The sequence below is a fragment of the Blastomyces gilchristii genome, assembly GCF_000003855.2.
Source record: "Blastomyces gilchristii SLH14081 genomic scaffold supercont1.2, whole genome shotgun sequence".
NCBI classification, from domain to species: domain Eukaryota; kingdom Fungi; phylum Ascomycota; class Eurotiomycetes; order Onygenales; family Ajellomycetaceae; genus Blastomyces; species Blastomyces gilchristii.
Window position 1 is genome coordinate 1,744,535 of NW_003101681.1, and position 23,559 is coordinate 1,768,093.

Genomic DNA, 23,559 nt, shown 5'->3' on the forward strand with positions numbered 1-23,559 from the left:
ATTATGGATTGAGTTCTTCTTCGTCAGTTACTGTTTTTGGTTGAACCCTTCCCTTCCGCTAAACTGTGTCTAGAACAAGAAAGTCTTAGCTCGCCAATGACGCGTATGCTCGTGGGGCCGGTTGGGGTTGATACAGCCAATCAGAGACCTACCACAATGCACTGCACCATCCCTTGTCATCAAAAACCAGCCTTGGATCGACAGGGATAATTGGTACGACTCTCGTATTGGCCATATCGCTTTTGGCCAGACTTTTGGCTGGGATGGTGTTTTATAATGTATCGTCTGGTATTCAAATATACTATCTGGATGTGGAAGGAAGAATAGAGAGGAGAGATGCAATGGATATATATATTAGATAATGACGAACAGGTTCAGAACAAAGATGAAGAAAATGAAGTATGACAGTATTCACCTCTGAATATCATAAAAATTTTGTTCTTAATTAAGAGAGTATCAAGTTGAATTACCTGTCCTGGGGTGTTCGGATAAGGAACCGCTTAATAGCATCAACGGTGGCAATTATTTATAAAACAAAAAATGGAAAGAAGTCGAAAGAAATAACAGAGAGAGAAGAATATAGCAGCTTCATCGCGTAGAGTGCAAGAATTGAAGCTTTCTCAAAGAAGCGAAATTAAAAAAAAGCAGTGCATTACAAACCTAGCCAAAGCAAATAAAAAAGCAAGAGCAAACTTGGTATCACGATGAGCGGTTATATATATAGGGATTGATATAAAGACACCAAGGGACCCCTTATATAACATATATTCCGTTATCACAGCTTCGCGCTCGAGCCCAATGGCGTCCGTCTGCGCTGTTTTGTAGACACGTCAACCTCTTCCGCAGACTCTTCTGCTGCGGCTGCAACTTTGAACACCTCCCGACCTACCGAATCGGTCATGGTGAGCACGCGAGAGGATACGGTTGCTCCATCTCGTCGGTTTTTCCTGAAGGATTGGAAGTGTCAGCTCCGATCAACGGGGGCGGGGGACCTTATTATGTAAATAATGAAAGGAAGAAAAGGGCGGAAATAAAGGAGGGGCGAAAAAAAAAAAAAAAAAAAAAAAAAAAAAAAAAAAAAAAAAAAAAAAAAAAAAAAACCGAGGGCGGTTACATACCCTTCGCGCCGCGACTGGGCTATTAGGGACATAAAGTCCCATAGCTTGCCCCGGGCTAGGAGTTTGCCTGTTTTTGCATCGCGCTCAGGCATCCAGCTGGGAGCTAGTCTCATGGTGGGCGCTTGGCTTGTCTTCACATCCTTCATCCTCGGTCTTGTGACGATGATGATTCTTTCTTCCTCAAATCGCTGATATGCGTTTTTAAGGGTTTCTTTGTTGACGGCTTCGAAATATGACAGATCACCTTGGTGGTAGAGCGTTTTGCCCAACTTTTTTTTGGTGGTTAATATTGTGTACATACTGGTGGGAAGATGCAGGTTTTGGGTGATATCTTACCAGTTGAGCGCTGTCCTGTGCTTTTTTCATATCAACCCAAGGCGACTTGGGGCCATTATTGAGGGGTGGAGTCAGTCCCATAAGCGATACAGCTCCAAGCCAGCTTGCTTCAATAAAAGGCCAGACAAGGAAGCAGTAGAAATCAAAGTTTTCTCTGCCGCATTGGCGTTCTTCATCGCTTAACTCGACATATGTCGGTATGCCTGAGGGGTCTCTTGTGATTTTTATTACATTGTCTCGTTCTAGTCCATTAAGCGTCTTCTCGAGATTGTGGGCTAAGCCGTCTGGTGGGAAGATAAATTCTCCTCGGAAAAGCTTGAGAAGAGGTTAGTTGAGAAGAGAATATATTTACTCACAACGAGTAAGATATGAATACATCGTCTTACCTGGGACAAGAAGGTCACTTGGGTCACCAGCTCATCATAGCTGCTGCGCTGGTTCATCGGGCCACCCCCTTGCTTTACACGGGCATACATAGCAACGGACACCAATGCCTCTGTGATGAAGAGATGAATCGTCATATTCCTGTAAAAAGAAAGCTGGAACCGGTCCACCGCGTAGAAGGTCTGTTCAGCAAGCCCGCCAATTGCACCGACTAATTTTGGCCCGAGAACTTCGATGGCTCGATCAACGACCTGTTCCGTCGGGGCTCTGTAGAAATGCGCTACTCTTCCGCCCTGGGCACGAACTCGGTCGCAGAGCCAATCAACACGGCGCACAAGTTCAGTTTTACCAACACCACGCCCCCGGAGCGTAAGGAGAACCGTGCCAACGAGTGCCGTCGGCATTACAACGGAGACGTTATTGATGTCTGAGAGCACGCGATATCCCAGGGTTCGGAGGAGACGACCTCTTTCCGCACTTCCCATTTTCACTTGTATTTCGCCGTTATTGGGGAGATTGTATATTCTAGCGCACTGCTCCGCGACAAATGCCTTCAGACTCCATGGCTCGTGGAATCTGACGTCAACTCTACCAAGCTTGAGTGACAGGACTGACGAAGAATTAAGGAAATCAACTAAATTTTCTTTTTGTTTCGGCTGTCCCAGCAGCTCACTAATATATGATCTGATCAGAAGTTCTTAGCATAGGTTTATCTTCAAGGCGCTCGTGTTTGTTAATATACATACTCAGTTTCAATAACTTTATCGTACTGTGTGCTCACTGGGCAGATGATCGCGTCTTCGACTCGACCGGAAGCAACGCTATCTAGGAGAAAGCTGAGGATACCAAACTTCGGGGGTAGGAGCTTTCCCGTCCTTGACCGACCGCCTTCTACGAAACATTCGAAATTAAACCCTTCCTTTAATAGGGTATCAACATACGCCTGTACAAGTGTATGGTACAAGGGGTCGTCGCCAAAAGTTCGACGGATCCACATGGCACCTAGAACATATTGTCAGCCCTCAAGGAAAACCATTGCATAGGATGAAAGTTTGCTCGGAATTGTGATAAGGATAAGACCTACCTGCATGTTGCAAGAAACTCCCAAGGAAAGATATATTCAAGTTATCTCCCGCCACAACCACGGGCAATCCAATTCCAAGACGGTAGCAAATTAATTGCAGGGATACATAGTCTACATGAGATCTGTGGCAAGGTAAAAATACAATAGATTGCTTATTTTTTGCTGCGGTTTCCGCGACCGACCTCAGACGGAGAACTTCTTCACTAGAAACATGAATGCCTATATAATCTGCATAAGTACCCGATATTTCTATGTTTGTTCAGATAAAATCAGTTTAAAAACGTACGTACGTACCTTGATGATATGCTCGCGTAAGAAGCTGTGTACAAAGATAATAGGCTCCCCGTATAAAGTTTTTGCCTTCCATTTTGCAAATCATATTTTCCATCATCGTGTCGACGACTTCTCTTAAATTAGCCTCAATCTCGTTCTTTCGTCTTAATCGAGGGTCATTGCCTTTTTTCGACTTGTCGGGTTCCAGTAACCCTTGTTCTTCTTCCACTCGCGATCGCAACTCTGCCAGTTCAGTAATCTTCGCCTTCAATAACGGATTACTCAGGATATTTGACTTCATTTTCTCTGCGAAACCAGGATAGAATATTGGCTGGCCAATAATCTTATCATAGGCTCGCCATCCTGTTCCTGACACAAACAAGCTGACTTCGCGCAAGAACTCAAAGGGGTTCTCTCGGAAGCGTGCCATGTTCCGCACAAGCTCCCGTTCAGTGATGCCATCTTTGACATCTGGGCCACCGGTGAAGCCCGTTGGATGTACAGTGACCCGATCTCCGACGATCTCTAGATCTGGGGCCATATGGCCTGCATCCTTTGGAGAAGACATGATGCTGTGACTGTACTCTGTACTTGTTGTTATCAAATGATATTAGGTAACGCGAGAAAGGCTTGATCAAGGAGAGACGCGCCCGCCAATATGCCACTATCGAACAGTTCAGCGCGCAAGGTCGACGAAGACACCAAATCTCTCCTTCTTCAAGTACGGCCAACCTCGGGGGACGCGAACTGTTGAGCTTTCCTTAGTTCATTTTCGCCGTGCCTCGTCTGGTCTGGGTCCGTCATGATGCTCCTTAATATCCTCAACAATCCCAAACTCCAACCTCGGCAATACGGTCACATGATGCCAACTGGACGGAAAGTGCGCACGTGACCATGACGTATCCAACCATTGTTCGGCAATTTGCACTCTTTTTGCTACAATCTCGATGTTAAACAACATCAAACTATTTGCGAACAGTGTTACAGAGGACAACAATGCTGTTTGCAATTGCCTATTATATATGAGCAATGGGGCTTTCAATTGCCCCATAATGTAAAGCTGGATATATATCTCATAGACTCTCTTTTCTCTCCATGTCATTTTGTTCTCTCTTCTCTAGTTTCATTCCGTTGTAGCTTATGGCTGCCATTCTTTAACATATAACATCAATAAGCTTCAACAAAGTCCTACCATGGTGTCACGCTGGCTGAGGCGATTTTCCTGTGGGTAACTCTAGATTTCTGCTATGTTGCTTTGTTCCAATGGCTTACACCTCACAGTAACGCCGTCATGGCGTTCCAACAACAACAATGGCGCTCCTAACTCCCGAGAGGCGCCCTTTTCGGTATTTCGAGATGTACCCGCGCTCCGGCAATACCGAAAGCAGCTGCTTCTGTCCAAGAGAACCGTTGGGTTAGTCCCTACTATGGGCGCACTGCACGATGGCCATCTGTCTCTAATCCGCCAAGCCGCTATCGAGAACACGGACGTGTTTGTTAGTATCTTCGTTAATCCAACCCAATTCGGAGTGAACGAGGACCTGGACAAATATCCAAGGACGTGGGAGGCAGACATCCAGAAATTAAAAGAACTAGACGAGGAGCTAGCAAGTGCAGCGTCTGGCGACGGGTGCCTCGCAAGGACTGGTTCGGTGCGAGGACGAATCTCTGCAATTTTTGCCCCGACGAGCAATGTCATGTATCCGACGCTCCCACCAACCTCTGAGCTAGATGGATACGGCTCGTTCGTTACAATCACGCCCTTAGCAACACTACTGGAGGGAGCTTCGCGGCCTGTATTTTTCCGAGGAGTTGCCACCGTGTGCATGAAACTGTTCAACATCATGACACCCGACCGAGTCTATTTTGGCCAAAAGGATGTGCAACAGACGGTCATCATCAAGCGGATGGTAAAGGACCTACATGTCGGGACTGATGTGAAATTAGGGCCTACAGTACGAGAAGCGGATGGTTTGGCCATGAGCTCGCGGAATGTGATGCTTGGTGCGAGACGACGCAAGGTCGGACTTGTATTGTATAAAGCGCTCAAGGAGGCGGAGAGGGCATACTTGTCAGGTAAGCGGGCCCGAGAGGAGATCCTGGGACCTGCGAACCGACTCGTGGAGTCCATTGCTCGTGAACAACAAGCGCTGCCACCTCTGGAGCGGGCAATATTCGAGCTCGACTACATTTCGCTCGCGGATGTGGATTCACTCGAAGAATTGCAAGTTGTAGATGGCTCGAAAGGTGCCGTCTTAAGCGGCGCTGTAAAAATGCTACCCTTGGAAAGCCCGCAGCCTGGCGAGGATTGCGGGGAGAATGGGGGTGATAACCCTGTGAGATTGATTGACAATATCATTCTCTGATGGCGGTTTTGAAGGATATATGAATGGGATGAATTGTTTCGGCTGGTTTATTTTTGAAATAGACTATCTATGTTATCTATCAACCAATGAATTTCGGGCAGTTATCTAATGAGATTATTTGAATAACCCTACGTTCTTATCCACTCGCTGTATGGTATGGTCGTGATTGGACTTGTGCATGGGAGAAAATACTCTATCAGATTGCTGTGGTTGGTGAAAATTTAAGCTGTTCAAACCTGGATCGTACTGACACTGACATAGTGTTTATGGGAAGGCGTATCGAGATATTCTACTGTAGAATATTTTAATAAAATCCATTCTCTTCAACAGCTACAGAGTCATTTTGATGCCACTACAAAGTACGAATTTATGGCCTTCGGTAATCCAGAACCAGATCTCTTCTCGGCGTGTTTGCTCATTTGTCAAACATTACCGGAAAAACTCAACCCAATATCTAATTCTGAAAGACAAAACACAGAGCCACAAACCTGGATAGGATCATAGGAAGGGAGACGAACATTCCCCGTCTACTATCTGGCATCATGGCGGATGATGGCATGCTCTTGAACTTCAATTTGGGTGATGGTATCATTAAAACCCAGCAAAAGTTCAAAGGTGGGACATGGAAAGATCGCCTTTCAGTAAAGAAAATCGCCCTTCACCGTCAAAATAAATCCAAATTTCCCAACTCCGAAGACCAGGATCATGCCTGGCGGAAAGATGGAACAGGGAACCCGAATAGAGTTGAAATACCATCCCCTCGACCAGCCAAACGGCAGAGGGTCGATGACGATTTTAAACGGTCTTCGTTGTCGTCGTATCGCGTTAGCGGGCACACCCCTACTTCTACGAACGTCGGCAGCAGCAATAACAGGGGGAATACTCAAGGCAACCAAGCTCGCAAGAACCAGAATCAACCGCGTGAGATCATCTCCTCCCTTTTCTCCTTCAACCCCGCGCCTCTTTCTGCCGTCGAGCCACCGAAAACAGACGAAGGCGCCGAGCCTTCTAAACCCTCAAATGCGCCCCTCATCGATGGAATTGATACCTTCACATCCTTGGGATTATCCCCGATGCTTGCAGCGCACCTGATGACAAAGCTTGAATTTAAGGCTCCGACGGCCGTTCAGAAAAGCGCCATATCGCAGCTGTTGAAGGAAGAATGCGATGCGTTCATCCAGGCCCAAACCGGATCGGGAAAAACATTGGCATATCTGCTTCCTCTAGTTCAGCGACTGATTAACTTGTCAAGCACCAACGGGAAGGCTTTTGAGCGGACGAGCGATGGTTCGGATAACGCTGCTGTGCATCGAGATTCGGGACTTTTTGCTATCATCCTTGCTCCTACGAGAGAGCTATGCAAACAAATATCCGTTGTGTTAGAGCAATTGTTACGGTGTGCGCATTGGATCGTTGCAGGCACGGTTATTGGTGGGGAGAAGAAAAAATCCGAAAAGGCAAGGTTGAGGAAGGGGTTGAATATTCTTGTGGCTACGCCTGGTCGTTTGGCTGATCATTTGGAGAATACCAAGGTGTTGGATGTTAGTAATGTCAGGTGGCTAGTCCTTGATGAGGGGGATCGGCTTATGGATTTGGGCTTTGAGGAGGAGATTCAGGGGATTGTGAAAAGGTTAGATGAGAGACAGAAATCAAAGGGAATCTCGGGATTGCCTGCCAAGCGAGTTACAATATTGTGTTCTGCGACTTTGAAAATGAATGTGCAGCGGCTAGGGGAGATAAGTCTCAAAGACGCTGTGCATGTCCAAGCTGACCCGGATGACGAGGACGACGAAACGAAGACGAATAATACTGGTACCAACTCCGAGTTTTCGGTCCCTGCACAACTTAAACAATCGTACGCAGTGGTTGCTGCGAAGCTACGACTCGTTACTCTTACGGCGTTGATGAAACGAACATTTGCCAGGAAAGGCTCTGTTATGAAAGCAATAATTTTCGTTTCTTGTGCGGACTCCGTGGACTTCCACTTCGAAGCTTTCTCCAGGCAAGATTCAGACAACAAAAGCGGAGGGAAAGAGCTCAAAAATACCGAAGCTTTGCTTCCCACCAAACCAGCATCCATCCATGGAACAGTTGCGCAAGCAACAGCCTTCTCGAACCCTACTAATCCAGTCACGATCTATAAACTTCATGGCTCACTTCCTCAACATGTCAGAACTTCAACTCTCTCTGCCTTCTCCCGCCAGGGTGAAGCAGCTGTTCTGATCTGCACTGATGTCGCAGCTCGTGGCCTTGACCTACCAAACGTCGATTTTGTAGTCGAGTATGATCCTGCCTTTAGCTCAGATGACCATCTCCACCGAATCGGCCGAACTGCAAGATTAGGACGCGACGGCAGAGCCCACATATTCCTCCTTCCCGGCAACGAAGAGAAATACGTCGAAATTCTAAAACGCGGCTATCGAGACGGCGGCACTAAAATTTCCTGCATAGATGTGAACGAGTCGTTGAAGCGTGGCTTTGGAGGGAACACCGAATCGACGAGTAAGGGCTGGGAGGAGAAGGCAACAGAGTGGCAACTTGACATTGAGCGCTGGGCGCTTGAAAACCCGACCATCCTCGAGATGGCCAGACGAGCCTACCAGTCTCATATCCGCGCTTATGCCACGCATATTGCTAGCGAACGAGATATGTTTAACATCAAGGATCTCCATTTAGGCCATTTGGCCAAGAGCTTTGCGCTGCGCGATAGACCCGCTAAGATCAATGTTCCTGGCCTTCGACCCGGTAAAGAAGATACGAAGAAGGAATTCAAGGCTGATAGGAAGGGAGCTAGGGATGGTGCCCAGGCCACCAAGGACACGAATACCTCTGATGCCGCACGTAAAATGCGGGCGAAGATGAAGGAACATATGGCAGGGGCAAATGAATTTAATATCGCGTAAAATAATAACTAATGTCGGTTTCTAGCGTTAGGGAGCCGTAATGCCTTTTTTTTTATCGTAAAAGATTAAAATAGAAGAAAAATAAAACTTGCATAAAATTCAATAAATATCCCAAAGTGATATCTTCCCGTCTTTCGATCCGGCCGCAAGCCAATGTGTAAATTGCGCCTTCTTGCTCCGCTGCTCTTTTATTGCTGCCAGCGATCCGAGCGGATGGGCAAGGTTAAGCGCCATGCTTTCCGGCTTCGTATTTGTATCGCGAGTACTTTCAGGCGCCGTGCCCGTATCATCTGTATTTACGACGGTATTCCTTTCCATAGCAGCATTATTATTTTCATCATTTTTATTCGAGTCGCCAATATCTGCAAACGCAACGGCATAACAACCTTCATTATGCCACTTCAAAACGGCCAACTCCCTCATGCTTTTGCACGAGTAGACTCGAATTCTACCATCCCATCCGGCCGTAGCAAATACTTTCCCATCGTTTCGTGTTTGCAGGCCCTGCTGACCAGCATGCTTTGTGTTCAAAAGTTTCAGTGGCGTATCCGTCTTTGCTGAAATCGATGGCTTTGATGGAGCGACAGTGATAGCGACGGGATGTTTGGCAAGGATTGCATCGGCGGACGATGAGAAGAAGAAACGATCCTTTTGTTTCTCCAAAGGGGAGAGAGCGATAGAAAGAACTGGCTGGGAATGCGCATGGTTGATATATATCCTTTCCCAGCTCCAAGATAGCGGCTGATCGAAGCTCACTCTTTCTACGGCACCAGGCGACCTTTCTCTATGTACCATAACCCGACCATCTTCATAGCCCGAGATAAGGTATAAATTCCCCTGGGGTGCTCTGAACAGCTCGAGGGCCATTACCATCCCCGTGTTTATTGATGGATCAGGAGATATGGTCGATACGCGCTTTTCAGATGGTAGGTGGAATATATCTATCCCGCCGGAATTAAGGGCGTTGGGCACGGCTAGGAAGAAAACATGTGGCTGTTTCGAACTCTCTCCTTCCGGAAGTTGAGTGTCTCGCGTATTGAAACCTTGAGTATCTGAGGTCACCATCTTAGCTGAGAAGATGCGACAGAGCGCAAATGCACAAAAATTTAACGCATTTACGGATAACGAATGAAGCATCCAAGGTTCGCTTCGTGACTGGGCACCCTTTGATTCATCAACGGGTAATTCTTTAGTTAACCCGTCTTCATCGGCGAGATTTAAACGCCAAACTCGGAGTTTATGATCTCGACCATGTCTGTAGGAGGGATCATTAGGTGCATCAAAACGGATAATATAGAGCATAGCCTTAGAAGTATGAAAAGGGAGTATATGCGACAACATACGTAAATATCCACCTTTCACTGTCACTTCCTTTCCCCTCTGCATCCTGATTCGAGCGAAAGACGACTCCTTCAACCCCAAGAACAGCAGATTCATGGGCTTTCCACGAAGCAACAGCCCGTTTCGTACTCATATTCCAAACAACTACCCAGCCATCTGAATCACCGGAGATAAGTCTTGAATTCATACTATAAAAATGGAGGGCGTGTATTGGTGATCCATGGCCGCGAAGGATATATAATGGAGTGGCAGGCGGCAGTTTGCCTGTTGTTCTGTCCACCTCACCTAGAGCGGAGAAGGGGTTTGAGGATGCAGAAGATGACATTCCGAATCTTCAGTAGATAAATAAATTTTGAAATGATCGATAATTATATTTTATTAATCGAGCTGCTTGGATGTTTTAAACATGTCGTATACCATATGTTACTGGGTTTGGAGTTTGAAGTTTGCACGTCTGTACGGGTCGTCTGGAAGATGAACTTATCTTATCAGATCATCACAAGAGGAGTTGAAATAACTAGTTAACTAGTTACTGCACTAATCCATTCCAAGGTTAGGCCCGGGTGATCCAACACACCCGCCAGAGGTTCCATTGTTTGGGGAGACCTTAATGCTTTATGGCTACGAGAACTGTGGTGTCATGAATCGCGATTTACATCATTAGATACGCTATTCTTAAACATCTATCTTTTTTTTTGGACCAATACGAAGCTCTCCATCTGAAGGACGATCTGATCCTGGATGCGATATTCGTACGGTTCTCACCATATTGGCCCGGCTCTGAATCTGTCAGTTCCATGTACATACACCGCTACCTATTGCGAACTCAGGAAACATCACAAGCGTACAAACATGGTTCTTCAGCAACATGCCAGTTCTCTCTTATCCCGGGGCCCCTGGCGGCCCTTCTTCCAATCCCACATATCAATGCTCGCGTCTCCAGAATTTTCTCTGGCCACTATCTATAGAGACAGCAATGGTTCCGTGTACCCTCGCGTGCGTACGTGCATATTCCGTGGGTTTTGGACAGAACTTGATTTGCGAGAGGAGGCTAGGAAACTGCTTCTGGAAGACGAGAAAGGAAGCAAGGAGGGTGGGCTAAACCCCACTGTATTCGAAAGTGACTTGTTGACATTTACCACCGATGTCCGAATGGAAAAAGTTGCTCAGATGGAGTCTTCCTATGACGGATCCGATTGGGGAAATAGAGATAGAGGCGGAGGCCCCATTGAAGCCGTCTTCTGGGTCAAAGATGCGATGACGCAATGGAGGATTAAGGGTAGGTCATTTATCATTGGAAGCGACAGCCGTGATGCCGGTGAATTGAAGTCGCGAGAAAATATACGGCAGTGGGTACGACGCAGAGAGGGCAGCGCAGATGATGATGTTAAGAGATGGACTTGGGAGAAGGAGATTACAGCTAATTTTGCGAATCTAAGCCCCACGATGAGAGGTATGTTTTAAACTTGATATAATTTCTTTCTTATTCTTTTCCTTTATTTTTTCTTCCTGTCTGGCGTTAACGTCACGTCACGAATTACAACGAATCGTTTTGTTCTACATGCACCATGCCGTAAAACCAAGCGCAAGAACACGTATCCATCCCTTTATATAAACTTCATTGCTTGCCAGACAAAAATGAAAGAGAAGTAACGCTATCTCTCACCCAAATGCCCAATCTACACTGTCATTCTTGCATTCCCTCTGACTCCTCTTTTCCTTTTGCAAATGGAGAATGCATATATGCGTAAGCGGCTAACCACCCACTTATCAATAATAAACCACGTCGCTGAATAGGCTCCTTCAAAAACCCGCCACCTGGAACAACACGGTTGGAGTCATCAAATAATCATTCGCTCATGCTAGGTCAAAGAGTGGACGACATTCATGATCCTATAGCAAGAGCGAATTTCCGTGTCGTTGTCATTGTTCCTGAAGAGGTTGAAAGTGTCGATTTGACTTCTCCGGAAAATGCAAAGCGGATGAGGTGGACTCTAACCAGGCAAATTGAGAAAGCTGAGGACTGTGGCGAAGCTGGTGATGGATGTAACCAGGGCACTTGGGAAGTGACTGAACTTTGGCCCTGACGAGCTTGATCCTCTCATCGTGTAGTGTTAGCATGACGAGAGGACATTCGTATTCTTCCGAGGAGACGGCTGGAGGAAGTGAAGTGGGAGGATATTAACACCTTTCAATTGATATATCCCCTCTTCTTTACTGTTTTGTTCGAGCCTGGCTACAGATGACCCCCATTTCATCCAACAAAGCAACTGTTTCTGGTATGATTCTAAGATATCATCCCGTCATGTGGTGCGATCAAAACAAAACTCCGTATTGCTTTTTCGCCATTCCTCTCTCTCATCCTCATGCAAGCTGAAGGGAGCTTCACTCGTGTTGTCCAAAAAGTTTTATGGGTACTTTTGTGTATCATTGAATACATTTCTCAAGCTCTGTTCTACTTAACAATTTCCAAGCCCAACTCTTTTCACATCAGAAAAAACCAAGAAGTATAGAGTCCCTTTATCATATTCCTTTCTTCCTTTCTTTCGTCACCCAACAAACAACCTTGGAAGTGGCAAACCAGCATTAAACTCCCAACTCACATTTCTGCCATCTCTTTTCAGAAGACAAGTGAGATGCGTTCCGACAAACCCTCTCTCTTACCCTTCACGCAGATTTAAAAAACCTACAACGGGCTTCTTTCATATACGATATCTCGCGGAATTAGACATCTTGCGTCGCGTTGCGGCCCGGCTTGCATCTATCTCCCCTTTCATATTACCACCGCAACTACGAGCAGTCACAAAACTTAGGGCCGTCTCCAACGATTGCAAGCTCATATCAGCCATCTCTTCCCCCATGCGGCATTTTATTCTCTTCTTAAAAAATCTTTGGAGACCAGGAATAGTCTACCATATCAGGGTAAATCCACAAGAAGAAAAGACCGACTCTACATGTTCCACCAACCAACTACACGCCCAAATATTATCATATCCTACCCCATTTTCCGCCTCATACTCTGTCCACTATTCAAAAATTGTTCAGAACGGCCTAAAGCCAAAAGGAAATGTGGAGCTGCAGTGACACTGAACCGGAAGAAGACGACACCACGACCCGTCGATGCTCATACTGCGGACGCTTCGGCAACTCCAAGAGCATTGTCGAAGAGACAGGCCTCTGCCACAAATGTCATGAAAACGTGCATTCTTCATCCAAGGATGATGTTGCTTCTATCATGACTGGCAAGAACGGGGGTGGGGCAAGCAGTGTCGCAGCAGCAGTCATGTTGCAGATGGCAGCGGTAGACGTCAATGACGATTTAAGCTCCATCAGAAGCATTACCTCCATTCACTCTGATCAGGAAGACGATGAGGAAGAGGAGGAGGAGGATGGTAACTCCAGCGAAGACGGGGACGGAGATGGAAGTGAGAGAGAGAAGAGGACACACGATGATCGGAAACTCAGGGGTAGTGGTAGGAATGTCTCTAGCAACACGATAACGGAATCAAATCTGTGTGCGCGATGCTGGAAAACCCCATCAACGACGATCCTGTACAATACACCCATCTGTAATGAATGCTATCGGATCGCGCAGGAGAAGCGGGTAAGCCCTCCTCTTATAACTCTTTCAATGGTTCATTGCCAGGCTGACACATACCTAATTTCAAACAGGAACATACCAAGGGTACAAAGGTGAGAGGCAAATTCTTTTGACAAAAAAGAAAAGGGGTGGATGGAGAACCTCCCCAACACGGTAGGGTAGAAAATAGACGAACCAGGCTACTAAGTCAACTCCTGACAACAAGAAACGCTTCCAACCGCCAACCCCTCACCTCCAACCGGGCAAAAGGCTGACGCGAGTCTGCGACTCATGCCGTCGGAAGAGAAAGCGCTGCCAGCACCGCCGGGTGGTGGACGAGAACGATCGTGAGTAAAAAATGACAGTTTCACGCAAATATAATTTCAGGCTCCATTTGCCAAAGGAAAAAAACCCCAGAGAAGCTGTTGCTAACACAAAAGCAAAATATATACAGCTGACGCCGACTTCCGGCGGAAACGGTCGAGGAAAGAGCGGACATCGGCCGTGACAAACAACCGTGCGGGGAGGAGCAGTACCAGTTCTTCCTCCGTGATTGAAGTCAATGACACGGGTATGAGCGCTCGAGATTGTGAAGCCAGATATACCAGTATAATCCCGCTCTAACCACATATATGTATAAATGACATGTATACAGTCATCGTGTCAGAGACGGAGCAAGAGCCCATGGCACTTCAATGTGCCCGCACCAACACGACGACCACTACTACCACCACCACCACCATGTCAACCACGGGCACGGACACAAGCACAGCAAAAGCCAGCACCACTCCTACCAACGGAGCCATGCCAGCAAAAGCACCCATCACAGATTCTCCTCGCACCCCTCCAGCCCTCAATAGGGACGGGTATTCGGCCAGCAATCTGCGGCGGGCGATCGAGGGGTCCGTCCACGTCGTGTTCTCCAGGGAGATGGATAGGTTGGTGGGAACGGCGGAGAAGAAACTTGCGGACGCTGCAAGTGCGCTTGACGATGTCAAGGCACATATGACGGCGTGGTTGGGTTGTGCGAAAGGAGGTATGCGCCATTTTTTTTATTTGTTCTTTTTATTATTTTTATTTATCTCATGGAAATGGGTGGCTAGGTAGTTGTATGCATGAAGAGGCGAAGCCGACTGATTCGTTTTGGAGTTTAGATCACGGGTAGGTTTCATGCGCTTGGTTTAAATCTGTTGGTTAATGCGCATTGTCCTATCCTTGGGCGAATTGACAGCCACGGACATGGGCTCGATAAAGAGTTGGTGATCGATCGAGTTAATATCTCCATGTGCGACGACAACGGAATCTAGGTTGTTTTCTGTCCAGGGAGGCGGACTTCGGACTGGACTGGGGGAGAAATGTTGGGTAGCACAAGAGACCCTTTTTTTTTTTTTTTTTCCTGATCGACCTCATATTTAGACCATCAAATTCTAAAAGAAAGAAAATAAACTCCCGTTATTTCACATCCCTTGTATGTCTTGCAGCATCCAAGTGGTATAAATTAGATTAATCCGTTGTTGTGTTTTTAAAAAGTCGTGCCGGCCCAAGTCGAGAGTCATTCGTGCCCCTTTAACCAAAATCTATACTTCCACGCTCCTCCCTTTTTTTTGGAAATATATATAATGGGACTAGCTATTTTACTATATAAAGCACCAATAGCAGACATCGCGGGGCGAGCGATTTTAATCTCCACAGCCCATCTGAAGAGCAAAGAATCGTGGTCGCTACGATCGGCGTAGGGCGTGTGGGCAGACTAAGTATATACTTATATTTACATATATATTTAAGGAACCCAAGCACAGAAAGGCCGCGAGGCCAAGCGGATGTCGGTTTAGTGCTACTCAGACGACTTCGGGGCGTGTAAGGTAGTTAGTTGCGTTGGAATTCCCATGGTTTTGGCATTTGGCAATTTGCCCCAGTGGACCCCACGCCCGCTTGTGGGGGGTCAAGGGGCGCAGCGGCCACGAGCATCTGTTATGTTAGGGGCCTTTTGCGAAAGATTTAGCTTTGGTCAGGGAGATAGGTTAAGTGAACGGGACACTTGCGAGCAACCTAGGACAATAGAGGGTGCCATGGCGCGATATATAGATCTAGTCGATCGTAGGGGAAAAGGGCGGGGTGAGAGCAGGGGATTTGGATTCCGGTGTTAGAAACATGTATGTAGACATGCATATACAAACATAATTCACTTGTATGTATATATGTAGGTATAATAATATCTTAATAAAGGAGATGGAAGCAAGGAGAGGAGGAATAGATAAGAAGCTTCAGTGCAGTTGTGTTGGGGTTTTTTTTTTTTTTTTTTTTTTTTTTTTTTTTTTTTTTTTTTAATTTGCACATACATATATATAAATAAACTTGAGGATCACTTATGCGAGTCTTGACGGGGCATGCATCCTGTTGCTATTTATATTATAGGCCAGAAGCCAGAGGCCTGATTATGAATGAAACATCGAATTGTGCTGTGAAGCAGGGGAGAGTACAAAATAAGAGAGCAGAACGAAAGAAAGCTCTAGGCACAGATAGATGGAGAAAAGAGGAGCTAAGTTAGCTGATTCATTGAGAAAGATCAATGAATGGTGAAAATATTAATGTAATCAATCACCTAACACTCATTTCCACCTAACACTCAACCTTTGTAAATCAATTACAATCAACTTTAAATGTTAATGTCTCAATAAATATTCATTATTTTAATTTTTTAATTTATAATCTATAAATATCAAGACTTATAGTATAATATAATTCAAAATTATTATAATATAGTTAAAATTGATTAAAATATAGATTCAATTAGAAAATAAAATACAGTAAAATATTATTATTATTATTATTATTCTTTCATTATACTCATATGCAAGCGGAGCTTATGATAAGTCCTTGTGTGATGTTAAATACAGGTCAAGTGTTGGTTATACTGTCAGGTCACGTGATCTGGCTTACTAATCCTTTCACCATATAACTTTCCACAAGCTAGCAACCTTTCAATCACACAAGCTTTACACCTTTCACAGGTTATGAGATCTGTTTTGTATAAAATCACTGCCAATTCGGGATTCCTTGTCAATATACTCATTATTTAAACTACTGCTTCATTTGATACACTCTTCAGAAGTTAAAATCATCTTATTCTATCAGTATTGATGCATTTGAGATCTTGATGATTAATAATACTACTGCTCACTTAAAAAAGAGGCTTGCAGAAAATGCATTACATTTGCAAAAAAGCAAGAAAAAGAGAATGATATTGACAAGAATTTAATAAATGAATATTGAGAATTCAATAAACAAATATCAAGATAGTGAATTTAATATGATCTCACTTATATACATGTTCATAATCTTGTATTCTTTTCACTGAATCAGTTGCAGTTGATGATGATAATAATTCTTCACACTTATACTCTGTCAGTGAACATTCTTCTGAAGTCTTTGAAAGCTTCATTGAAGAACATCTCACAACACTCTCTCAATTCAAAGCTGGTTTGAATACAGCTTCTGACACAGTCAGGCCGGCCTCTCAATCTACTTAACAGCTTGATAAAGCTGGTTCTCATGAAGTCAACAGTTTGAGTGAGACAATATCAGATCAACAGATGAAACATCTCAAGATAATACTTGAGATGAATAAGAGAAAGTAAAAAGTCTTAGAACTCAAACTACAACTGAAAAAACTCTGTTAACAGAGATTCTCTACAGATTAACTACAGAATGTTAATAATCATTCTGTTATTATATTAACAGTTACATAAAATTCTAATCTTAGTGAAAGATTAAAATTCAATCTTTATAAACTAAATAGCTGTGTTGACAAGGTAATCTCTCAATTCAAGAAAGATATCAAGAATACTGTGAGATTAAATAGTCTAACTGACACATTTAATTACATCACATGAAGTATTTTCATGAAATTGAAACTGATTAATGTATAGTGTTAATATATAATAGAGAAATAATAGACTCAGAACTCTCTACAAAGAGATGATAAATAAGCATTATTCTGAGATGTCAGAAATCAGTGACTCTACACATTCATCTTGAACTTCTTGAGTGCAGGTGTCAGATCACATTTCTTCAAGTATGATAAAAATTAAATCACTTATACTCTATGAAATATAATTGAATAGAAATACTCTGTTCTTAAAACACAGTTACACTGTAAGACAGTTCTGAAATTCATATCTTTTAATAACATACAGATTATCAATCTACACACATTCTTTAATAAGTTTCAGTTCACTATTATAAAATTAAAGATGTTGAATACTTTCTTCTCAGATGTGTGAATATTTGATATCTTCTACTCAGTTCTACTCAATAATTGAAGAAATTATGTTTAGAAGAAGATAGAGAAGATACAGGATTTTAAATTCACAGCTGTGATATTGAATATTGATCTTCTCATGAAGAAAATCTGTTTATAACTTAATTCTTCAAAAGATAAAAAGAATCTGCAGAATATAGATTCTGCAGTTAACTCAGCTATAACAGTTATAACAGCTACAATAGCTATAACAGCTACATCAACTATTAGTAACAATACATCAAATTCAGTCTGTGAAGACTGTACTGAATGTGATTGTAGCAGTATATAAGAGAGTTTCTGAAATTATCAGAGATCAGAAAACTTATCTACATATTCTGAATATGAGAGATCTCATTTTAATAACTGTTGATTAATCAATTCAGACAGTGCTTCAGATAATTGAAGAATCTACAACACTGTGAGAATAAAGAAATTCAAAGAAAAGAAGAAAAAGAATAATAGTGAGAGTGAGACTTAACTATTTATTACAGATGATTCAGAGATCTTTCAGATGATAAATTTTACAGAGATTATTAATGTGTCAGTCTGTTTCATAGAACTTCACAAGAATCCCTTCAACAGGTGTTTATACATATCAAAAGACATCATCTTTCAGAAGGACCTCTGTCTTGCTGATTCATTGATACTGACTACTTCACACAACCCGAAGATTCTACCCAATGCGGCCCATAAAGCGGCTGCGGCGATTCCTTCGGCGACACCAGGCCTACCCACTGCGGCCCGTCAAGAGACTGCGGCGATTCCTTCAGAGACACCAGGCCTACCCACTGCGGCCTGTCAAGAGACTGCAGCGATTCCTGATCCATCAATTGATAATCTATTCATTGATGAGGAAATTCGACCTGAGTGTCCATTATTTCTCATACTCACTAATAATTGGTGGATTGACTATGATATCTCCGCGAGAATATCTACTCTTTTAGTGCAGAATACACTGAACTCCCTGAAACTCACAGTTGAATCTGATGACCCTCTGACATCTACAAGGAATATCACTATAGTAGGGGAATCAACAGTGGGGGAATCTTCAGTGAGAGACAGTCTTGAAGACCTACTCATCAATCCCGAGATCACTGCACTTCTGATCTCAAAAAACCTCACACACGCCAAAGCTTCCATGGAATGAAAGTATTATTACAAGGCCTGTGTTAAAGAGATCAATCATTTGAAATATACACATTGAAAAGAGAATATAAAGAAGATATAGAGATAGAGGGATAAAAAATGATGTATATCATGACTGGTTTTTCATTGCTACACATTTTCCAGTCATTTTTTGTACCTGTACTTGATTTGAAGGCGAATTTTGTATATAGCATCGTGTATAGTTACTCTGGTGAGTGGGGATGTCAGGTCACATGATCTGGCTTACTAATCCTTTCACCATATAACTTTCCACAAGCTAGCAACCTTTCAATCACACAAGCTTTACACCTTCCACATATACAGGAGGAAATACAGGTGTTGAGACCATGCCAAGATAACAAGAACATAGGAAAATACAAAGGAGTGACAATTAGATACATGCGATAATAACTTCTCAGCTCAGGAACATAGAGCAATTCATTGAAGCGATTTGTACACCTCTGTATTTATTAGAAATCTGAGATGCTTGAGTTCCAGATTTAATGTATTCTCTGCAGGTTTCGAACCCACGTGTCTTGGTTTCCCACGCCAAGGCGCTACTGAGTGGCCGCATTAACCATTCGGCCACTGAGAATACACTAAAATAAAATATATAATATTTTATTATAAATTAAGAAATATGTATTATATATTATTGAAAATAATAATTCTTATATAAATATATAATAATTTAATAAATATTAAATTATTTTATATAAGAATTCTATATTTTAATTTTTAAGAATTTTTTTATTTTTTTATTATAATTTTTTTTTTATAAATTATAAGTAAAATATTGAAAATTCTTGAAATTTTAAATTTTAAAAAATAATTTATTAAATATAAATATATTTAAATGATTTGATATAATAATTTATTTAAATTACAATTTTAAAGTATAAATAATACATAGTTATTACACAAATAGTATTTTAAAATATAAAATTTTTCATAAAAATTTAAATAAATTAATAATAAATAAGAATTTCAAGATAAAATTTTATATTTTATTAAAAATATATATAATCTATAAGATATTTAATTTTTATATAAAAATAATTTATATTTATAAGTATATTTATAAATATAAACTGTGTATTTTATTTTAAAATAGTATTTTAAAAAGCTTAATAAATTAATAATTATATGTTATTTTCTCATAGAAATTTAATATAATATAATATATATCTACAAATTATTGTTCTGTTTTTTAGAATAGTTTTAAATAAATATTCATTGAGATATAAATATTTGAAGTTGATTGTAATTGATTTACAAAGGCAAGTGTTAGGTGAAAACAAGCGTTAGATAATTGATTATGTTAAATATTCAATCTTTGCTTTTTTTTCTTTTTTTTTCCCCTTATGAGCCCGCCCGGCCCCTTACTAAGCCGTTTAGAAAAACAAGAGCCAGGGGATCAAGGAGCAAACACCAAAGCTTTTAAATAGTTAAAGAGTACAAAAGGGGGTAAAGAAAGATATGTCTCCTCTTTTCGGGGGCGCGGATATGGTCAGAGGCCAGGAGACAGGGGAATTTAAGCAATATAGGCCTGGCAGGTTGAATGTTATATTATAGACTGTGCTTTTCATCAAAGAGAGTAGTTGACAGCAGACCATTCCTAACGGCCAGTCAGTCAGCTAGTTATCCAGACAAAGCATGATACTGACAGGGAAAATGCATGAGAAGCCAGAACCTCATCCCAGCGAGAGGGAAAGTTGTACCGAGAAGCACATGGCTGGATTATTGAAGCAGAAGTCCATCCAGCCATCTCTTATGACTCCTCTATTACTCGTCGTGGCCGTTTTCCATTCAAAAATATGCCCCCAATATTACCTCTCAGGTCAAAGCGCACTCTGTCTGATACAAGAAAGAATAAAGAAAGAAAAAGAAGAAAAGAGGAGAAAAAAGAGGGTCATTTGAGGTGGAAAAATGCAGGAGGTAAAAGGGAAGGATTTCTCCTTCCCCCAGCTCCTAGGACATTCATGAATGATCCCATCCGCACCAACGCGGCGGAATCGATGAGATCCTCACAGCATCTCCTTCGTATCTAGCAGATACTTAAAAGTCGGGTGGTGGGAGGAAGATTCTTCCCTTCTTCACTTCCATTCTCTGGTCCGTAACTTTTTCTTTCCTTTCCGGGTATTAATCTTTGGCCAAAAGAAAAACAGTCAGCCATAACTATGTGTTGAACCCCTGCTGTACATACGGATTTTGTTTTCCCTTCCCAATATGCGGTTGGCGGGCGCCAAGGATGGTCTTGTCTCTTCTGCTCAATGAGAGATGCATAACTATTGTGTTGCACAGTCCAGTGCCCCAGTCCAACTGCAGATGTATGTACATGTATGTACATTGTGTGAAAGGTGTAAAGCTTGTGTGATTGAAAGGTTGCTAGCTTTGTGGGAAGTTATATGGTGGAAGGATTAGTAAGCCAGATCATGTGACCTGACATCCCCACTCATCAGAGTAACTATACATGATGCTATATACAAAATTCACCTTCAAATCAAGTACAAGTACTAAAAATGACTGGAAAATGTGAAGTAATGAAAAACCAGTCATGATATACATCATTTTTTATCTCTCTATCCCTTCATCTTCATAATCTCCTTTCAATGTGTATATTTCAACATTTCAAGTGATTTAGTAAGCTCATCCACTGCATTCTCAGCAGATGAAACATATTGAATAGATATCTTATTCTTGCAGACAAGATTCTGAAGAATGTGAAAACAGACCTCTATATACTTTGAGCAGTGTGAAATTGCTTCAGAAGAGAATAGCTCTATGACAGACTTATTATCAGCATGAATCATATAAGCCAGATCATTGACTATGGTGGGAATGAGATGATTATCAGCATTCAGATTGTTGAGATGAGATGAGATGAAGTCAGCATCTTCTAGAAGCTCTCAGAGACAGACAAGCTCATATACAGTCTCAGAGAATGCAATATATTCAGCCTCTGTTGATGACTTAAAACCTCTGTTTGCCAGCAGCTCTGCCATGCAACAGGGCCACCTGCCATGTAGATGATATAACTGGTGATTGAATGAGATTCTGAATTTCTACCGGCTCAATCGGCATCTGCATATGCTACAGGTTCAATTTCAGCACCTCTGTGATAGATTATACTCTCATTGATTGAACCCTGTAGATATCAGAGTATATACTTGTATACAGCCTAGTTCTTTAATGTAGGCTGGGAGCTGAATCATCTAAGAAATCCTGCAGCAAAGCTCATATCAGAATGTGTATTAAATACAAGATATTGCAGAAATCTGATACTGAATTGATAGAACTGTAGAGTAAATTCTGCTGTATATGTAATCAATTTCTCATCATTATTCATGAAATTGACATTCTTCTTCATAGAAATGAATGTAGAATAACAGTCATTCATTGAGAACTTCTTCAGAAGATTTCTTATAAAGAGAAGTTAAGATAATGTTAATGAAGTTGAATCTCTATCAATCTTCATTTCTAGATAGCAGTTAAAATCCTCTACATTCTTGATCTCATAATTAGCAGTGATTTTGACTTTGACTCAGTTCAGATCTTCAATTTTCAGACTGTAGAGATGAACATCATTTATATAAATAATTATATAGATCTGTCTTTCATCATGAATAAATAGTTCAGCATCATAGAGACTGATACAGAAGTCTGAGTATAATAGCATCTTTCACAGCTTCTCATATTATAAGAGTACTGCCTGTTTAAGGCTGTAGAGTCTCTGTATCAACTCATATACAAGATTATCATAATCTTCACAGAATTCTGTGAGTTGATTTATATATATCTGTTCATCAGCAGACAGTTGAGTGTTTAAAAATGTGGTCATTATATCAATCTACAGAACATATTATCTCTGAGATACTGAGATTGTCATGAGAGCTTGTGAGATGAATACAGAGATAACAGATGCAAAGATTCTTGAGTAATTAACTCTCTTCTATTGAAGATTTCTGCAGACAACTCAGCAGGTCTTATAGTGAATAACATCACTCATATTATTGAACTTTTTGTCAAATACTCATTGACTGTGAAGAACACTTATTTGTGATGTTCTCTCAATCAGTTGTCAGACCTCTATCTATTTTAAACAATTAATCTCTTTAACACAGGCCTTGTAATAATACTTTCATTCCATGGAAGCTTTGACATGTGTGAGGTTTTTCAGAATCAGAAGTACAGTGATCTCAGAATTGATGAGTAGGTCTTCAAAACTGTTTCTCACTGAAGATTTCCTCACTGTTGATTTCTTCACTATAGTGATATTTCTTGTAGATGTCAGAGAGTTATCAGATTCAACTGTGAGTTCTGAAGAGTTCAGTGTATTCTGTACTAAAAAGATAGGTATTCTCGCGGAGATTTCATAGTCAATTCATCAATTATTAGTGAGTATGAGAAATAATGAATACTCAGATTGAATTTCCTCATCAATGTATAGATCAGAAATCACTGCAGTCTCTTAACAGGCTGCAGTGAGTAGGCCTGATGTTACTGAAGAAATCGCCGCAGCCGCTTTACAGACCGTATTGAGTAGAACCTTCAGATTGTGTAGAGTAGTCAGTATCAATGAATTGATAAGACAGAGATTCTTCTGAAAGATAACATCTTTTGATATGTATAAACATCTATTGAAGAGATTCTTGTGAAGTTTTATAAAACAGACTAATATATTAATAATCTCTGTGAGATTTATTATCTGAAAGGTCTCTGAAT

General features: G+C 42.0%; 7 protein-coding genes across 8 annotated transcripts; 5 read left to right on the forward strand and 2 right to left on the reverse strand.

Moving 5' to 3' along the window:
• Positions 1 to 279: 279 nt before the first annotated feature.
• Positions 280 to 4,019, reverse strand: BDBG_01089 (acetyltransferase). Its single transcript, XM_031720180.1, has 7 exons — positions 3,217 to 4,019; positions 2,923 to 3,141; positions 2,585 to 2,840; positions 1,841 to 2,522; positions 1,455 to 1,769; positions 1,119 to 1,387; positions 280 to 947 (listed from the first exon to the last, which is right to left on the reverse strand). The coding sequence occupies exons 1-7, from the start codon at positions 3,761 to 3,763 to the stop codon at positions 776 to 778; spliced, it is 2,460 nt and encodes an 819-aa protein (XP_031576238.1). The 5' UTR covers positions 3,764 to 4,019; the 3' UTR covers positions 280 to 775.
• A 376-nt stretch (positions 4,020 to 4,395) lies between these two features.
• Positions 4,396 to 5,561, forward strand: BDBG_01090 (pantoate-beta-alanine ligase; the record flags this gene model as incomplete). The annotated part of the gene is made up of 1 exon (XM_031720181.1): positions 4,396 to 5,561. The coding sequence occupies exon 1, from the start codon at positions 4,443 to 4,445 to the stop codon at positions 5,559 to 5,561; it is 1,119 nt and encodes a 372-aa protein (XP_031576239.1). The 5' UTR covers positions 4,396 to 4,442.
• Positions 5,562 to 5,578: 17 nt separating this feature from the next.
• BDBG_01092 lies at positions 5,579 to 10,275 on the reverse strand. Of its 2 annotated transcripts, XM_031720182.1 has the most exons (3): positions 9,808 to 10,273; positions 8,557 to 9,719; positions 5,579 to 8,472 (listed from the first exon to the last, which is right to left on the reverse strand). In XM_031720182.1, exons 1-2 carry the CDS (start codon positions 10,128 to 10,130, stop codon positions 8,564 to 8,566), a joined length of 1,479 nt encoding a protein of 492 aa, XP_031576240.1. In that variant the 5' UTR covers positions 10,131 to 10,273; the 3' UTR covers positions 5,579 to 8,472; positions 8,557 to 8,563. The 2 variants fall into 2 exon arrangements, with proteins under 2 accessions (XP_031576240.1, XP_002628184.2); XM_002628138.2 differs by having other exon boundaries at positions 6,000 to 9,719; positions 9,808 to 10,275.
• Positions 6,012 to 8,641, forward strand: BDBG_01091 (ATP-dependent RNA helicase DBP7). Its single transcript, XM_002628137.2, has one exon. The coding sequence runs from the start codon at positions 6,104 to 6,106 to the stop codon at positions 8,462 to 8,464; it is 2,361 nt and encodes a 786-aa protein (XP_002628183.1). The 5' UTR covers positions 6,012 to 6,103; the 3' UTR covers positions 8,465 to 8,641.
• A 160-nt stretch (positions 10,276 to 10,435) lies between the features above and the next one.
• Positions 10,436 to 12,757, forward strand: BDBG_01093 (uncharacterized protein). The gene is made up of 2 exons (XM_031720183.1): positions 10,436 to 11,258; positions 11,603 to 12,757. Exons 1-2 carry the CDS (start codon positions 10,547 to 10,549, stop codon positions 11,890 to 11,892), a joined length of 1,002 nt encoding a protein of 333 aa, XP_031576241.1. The 5' UTR covers positions 10,436 to 10,546; the 3' UTR covers positions 11,893 to 12,757.
• An 8-nt stretch (positions 12,758 to 12,765) lies between these two features.
• BDBG_01094 (uncharacterized protein) lies at positions 12,766 to 14,826 on the forward strand. The gene is made up of 6 exons (XM_031720184.1): positions 12,766 to 13,409; positions 13,478 to 13,498; positions 13,612 to 13,732; positions 13,840 to 13,956; positions 14,041 to 14,421; positions 14,540 to 14,826. Exons 1-6 carry the CDS (start codon positions 12,873 to 12,875, stop codon positions 14,548 to 14,550), a joined length of 1,188 nt encoding a protein of 395 aa, XP_031576242.1. The 5' UTR covers positions 12,766 to 12,872; the 3' UTR covers positions 14,551 to 14,826.
• Positions 14,827 to 18,199: 3,373 nt separating this feature from the next.
• On the forward strand, positions 18,200 to 18,835 carry BDBG_16281 (uncharacterized protein; the record flags this gene model as incomplete). Its single annotated transcript, XM_031724267.1, has 1 exon — positions 18,200 to 18,835. The coding sequence occupies one exon, from the start codon at positions 18,200 to 18,202 to the stop codon at positions 18,833 to 18,835; it is 636 nt and encodes a 211-aa protein (XP_031576243.1).
• Between the last annotated feature and the right edge of the window lie 4,724 nt (positions 18,836 to 23,559).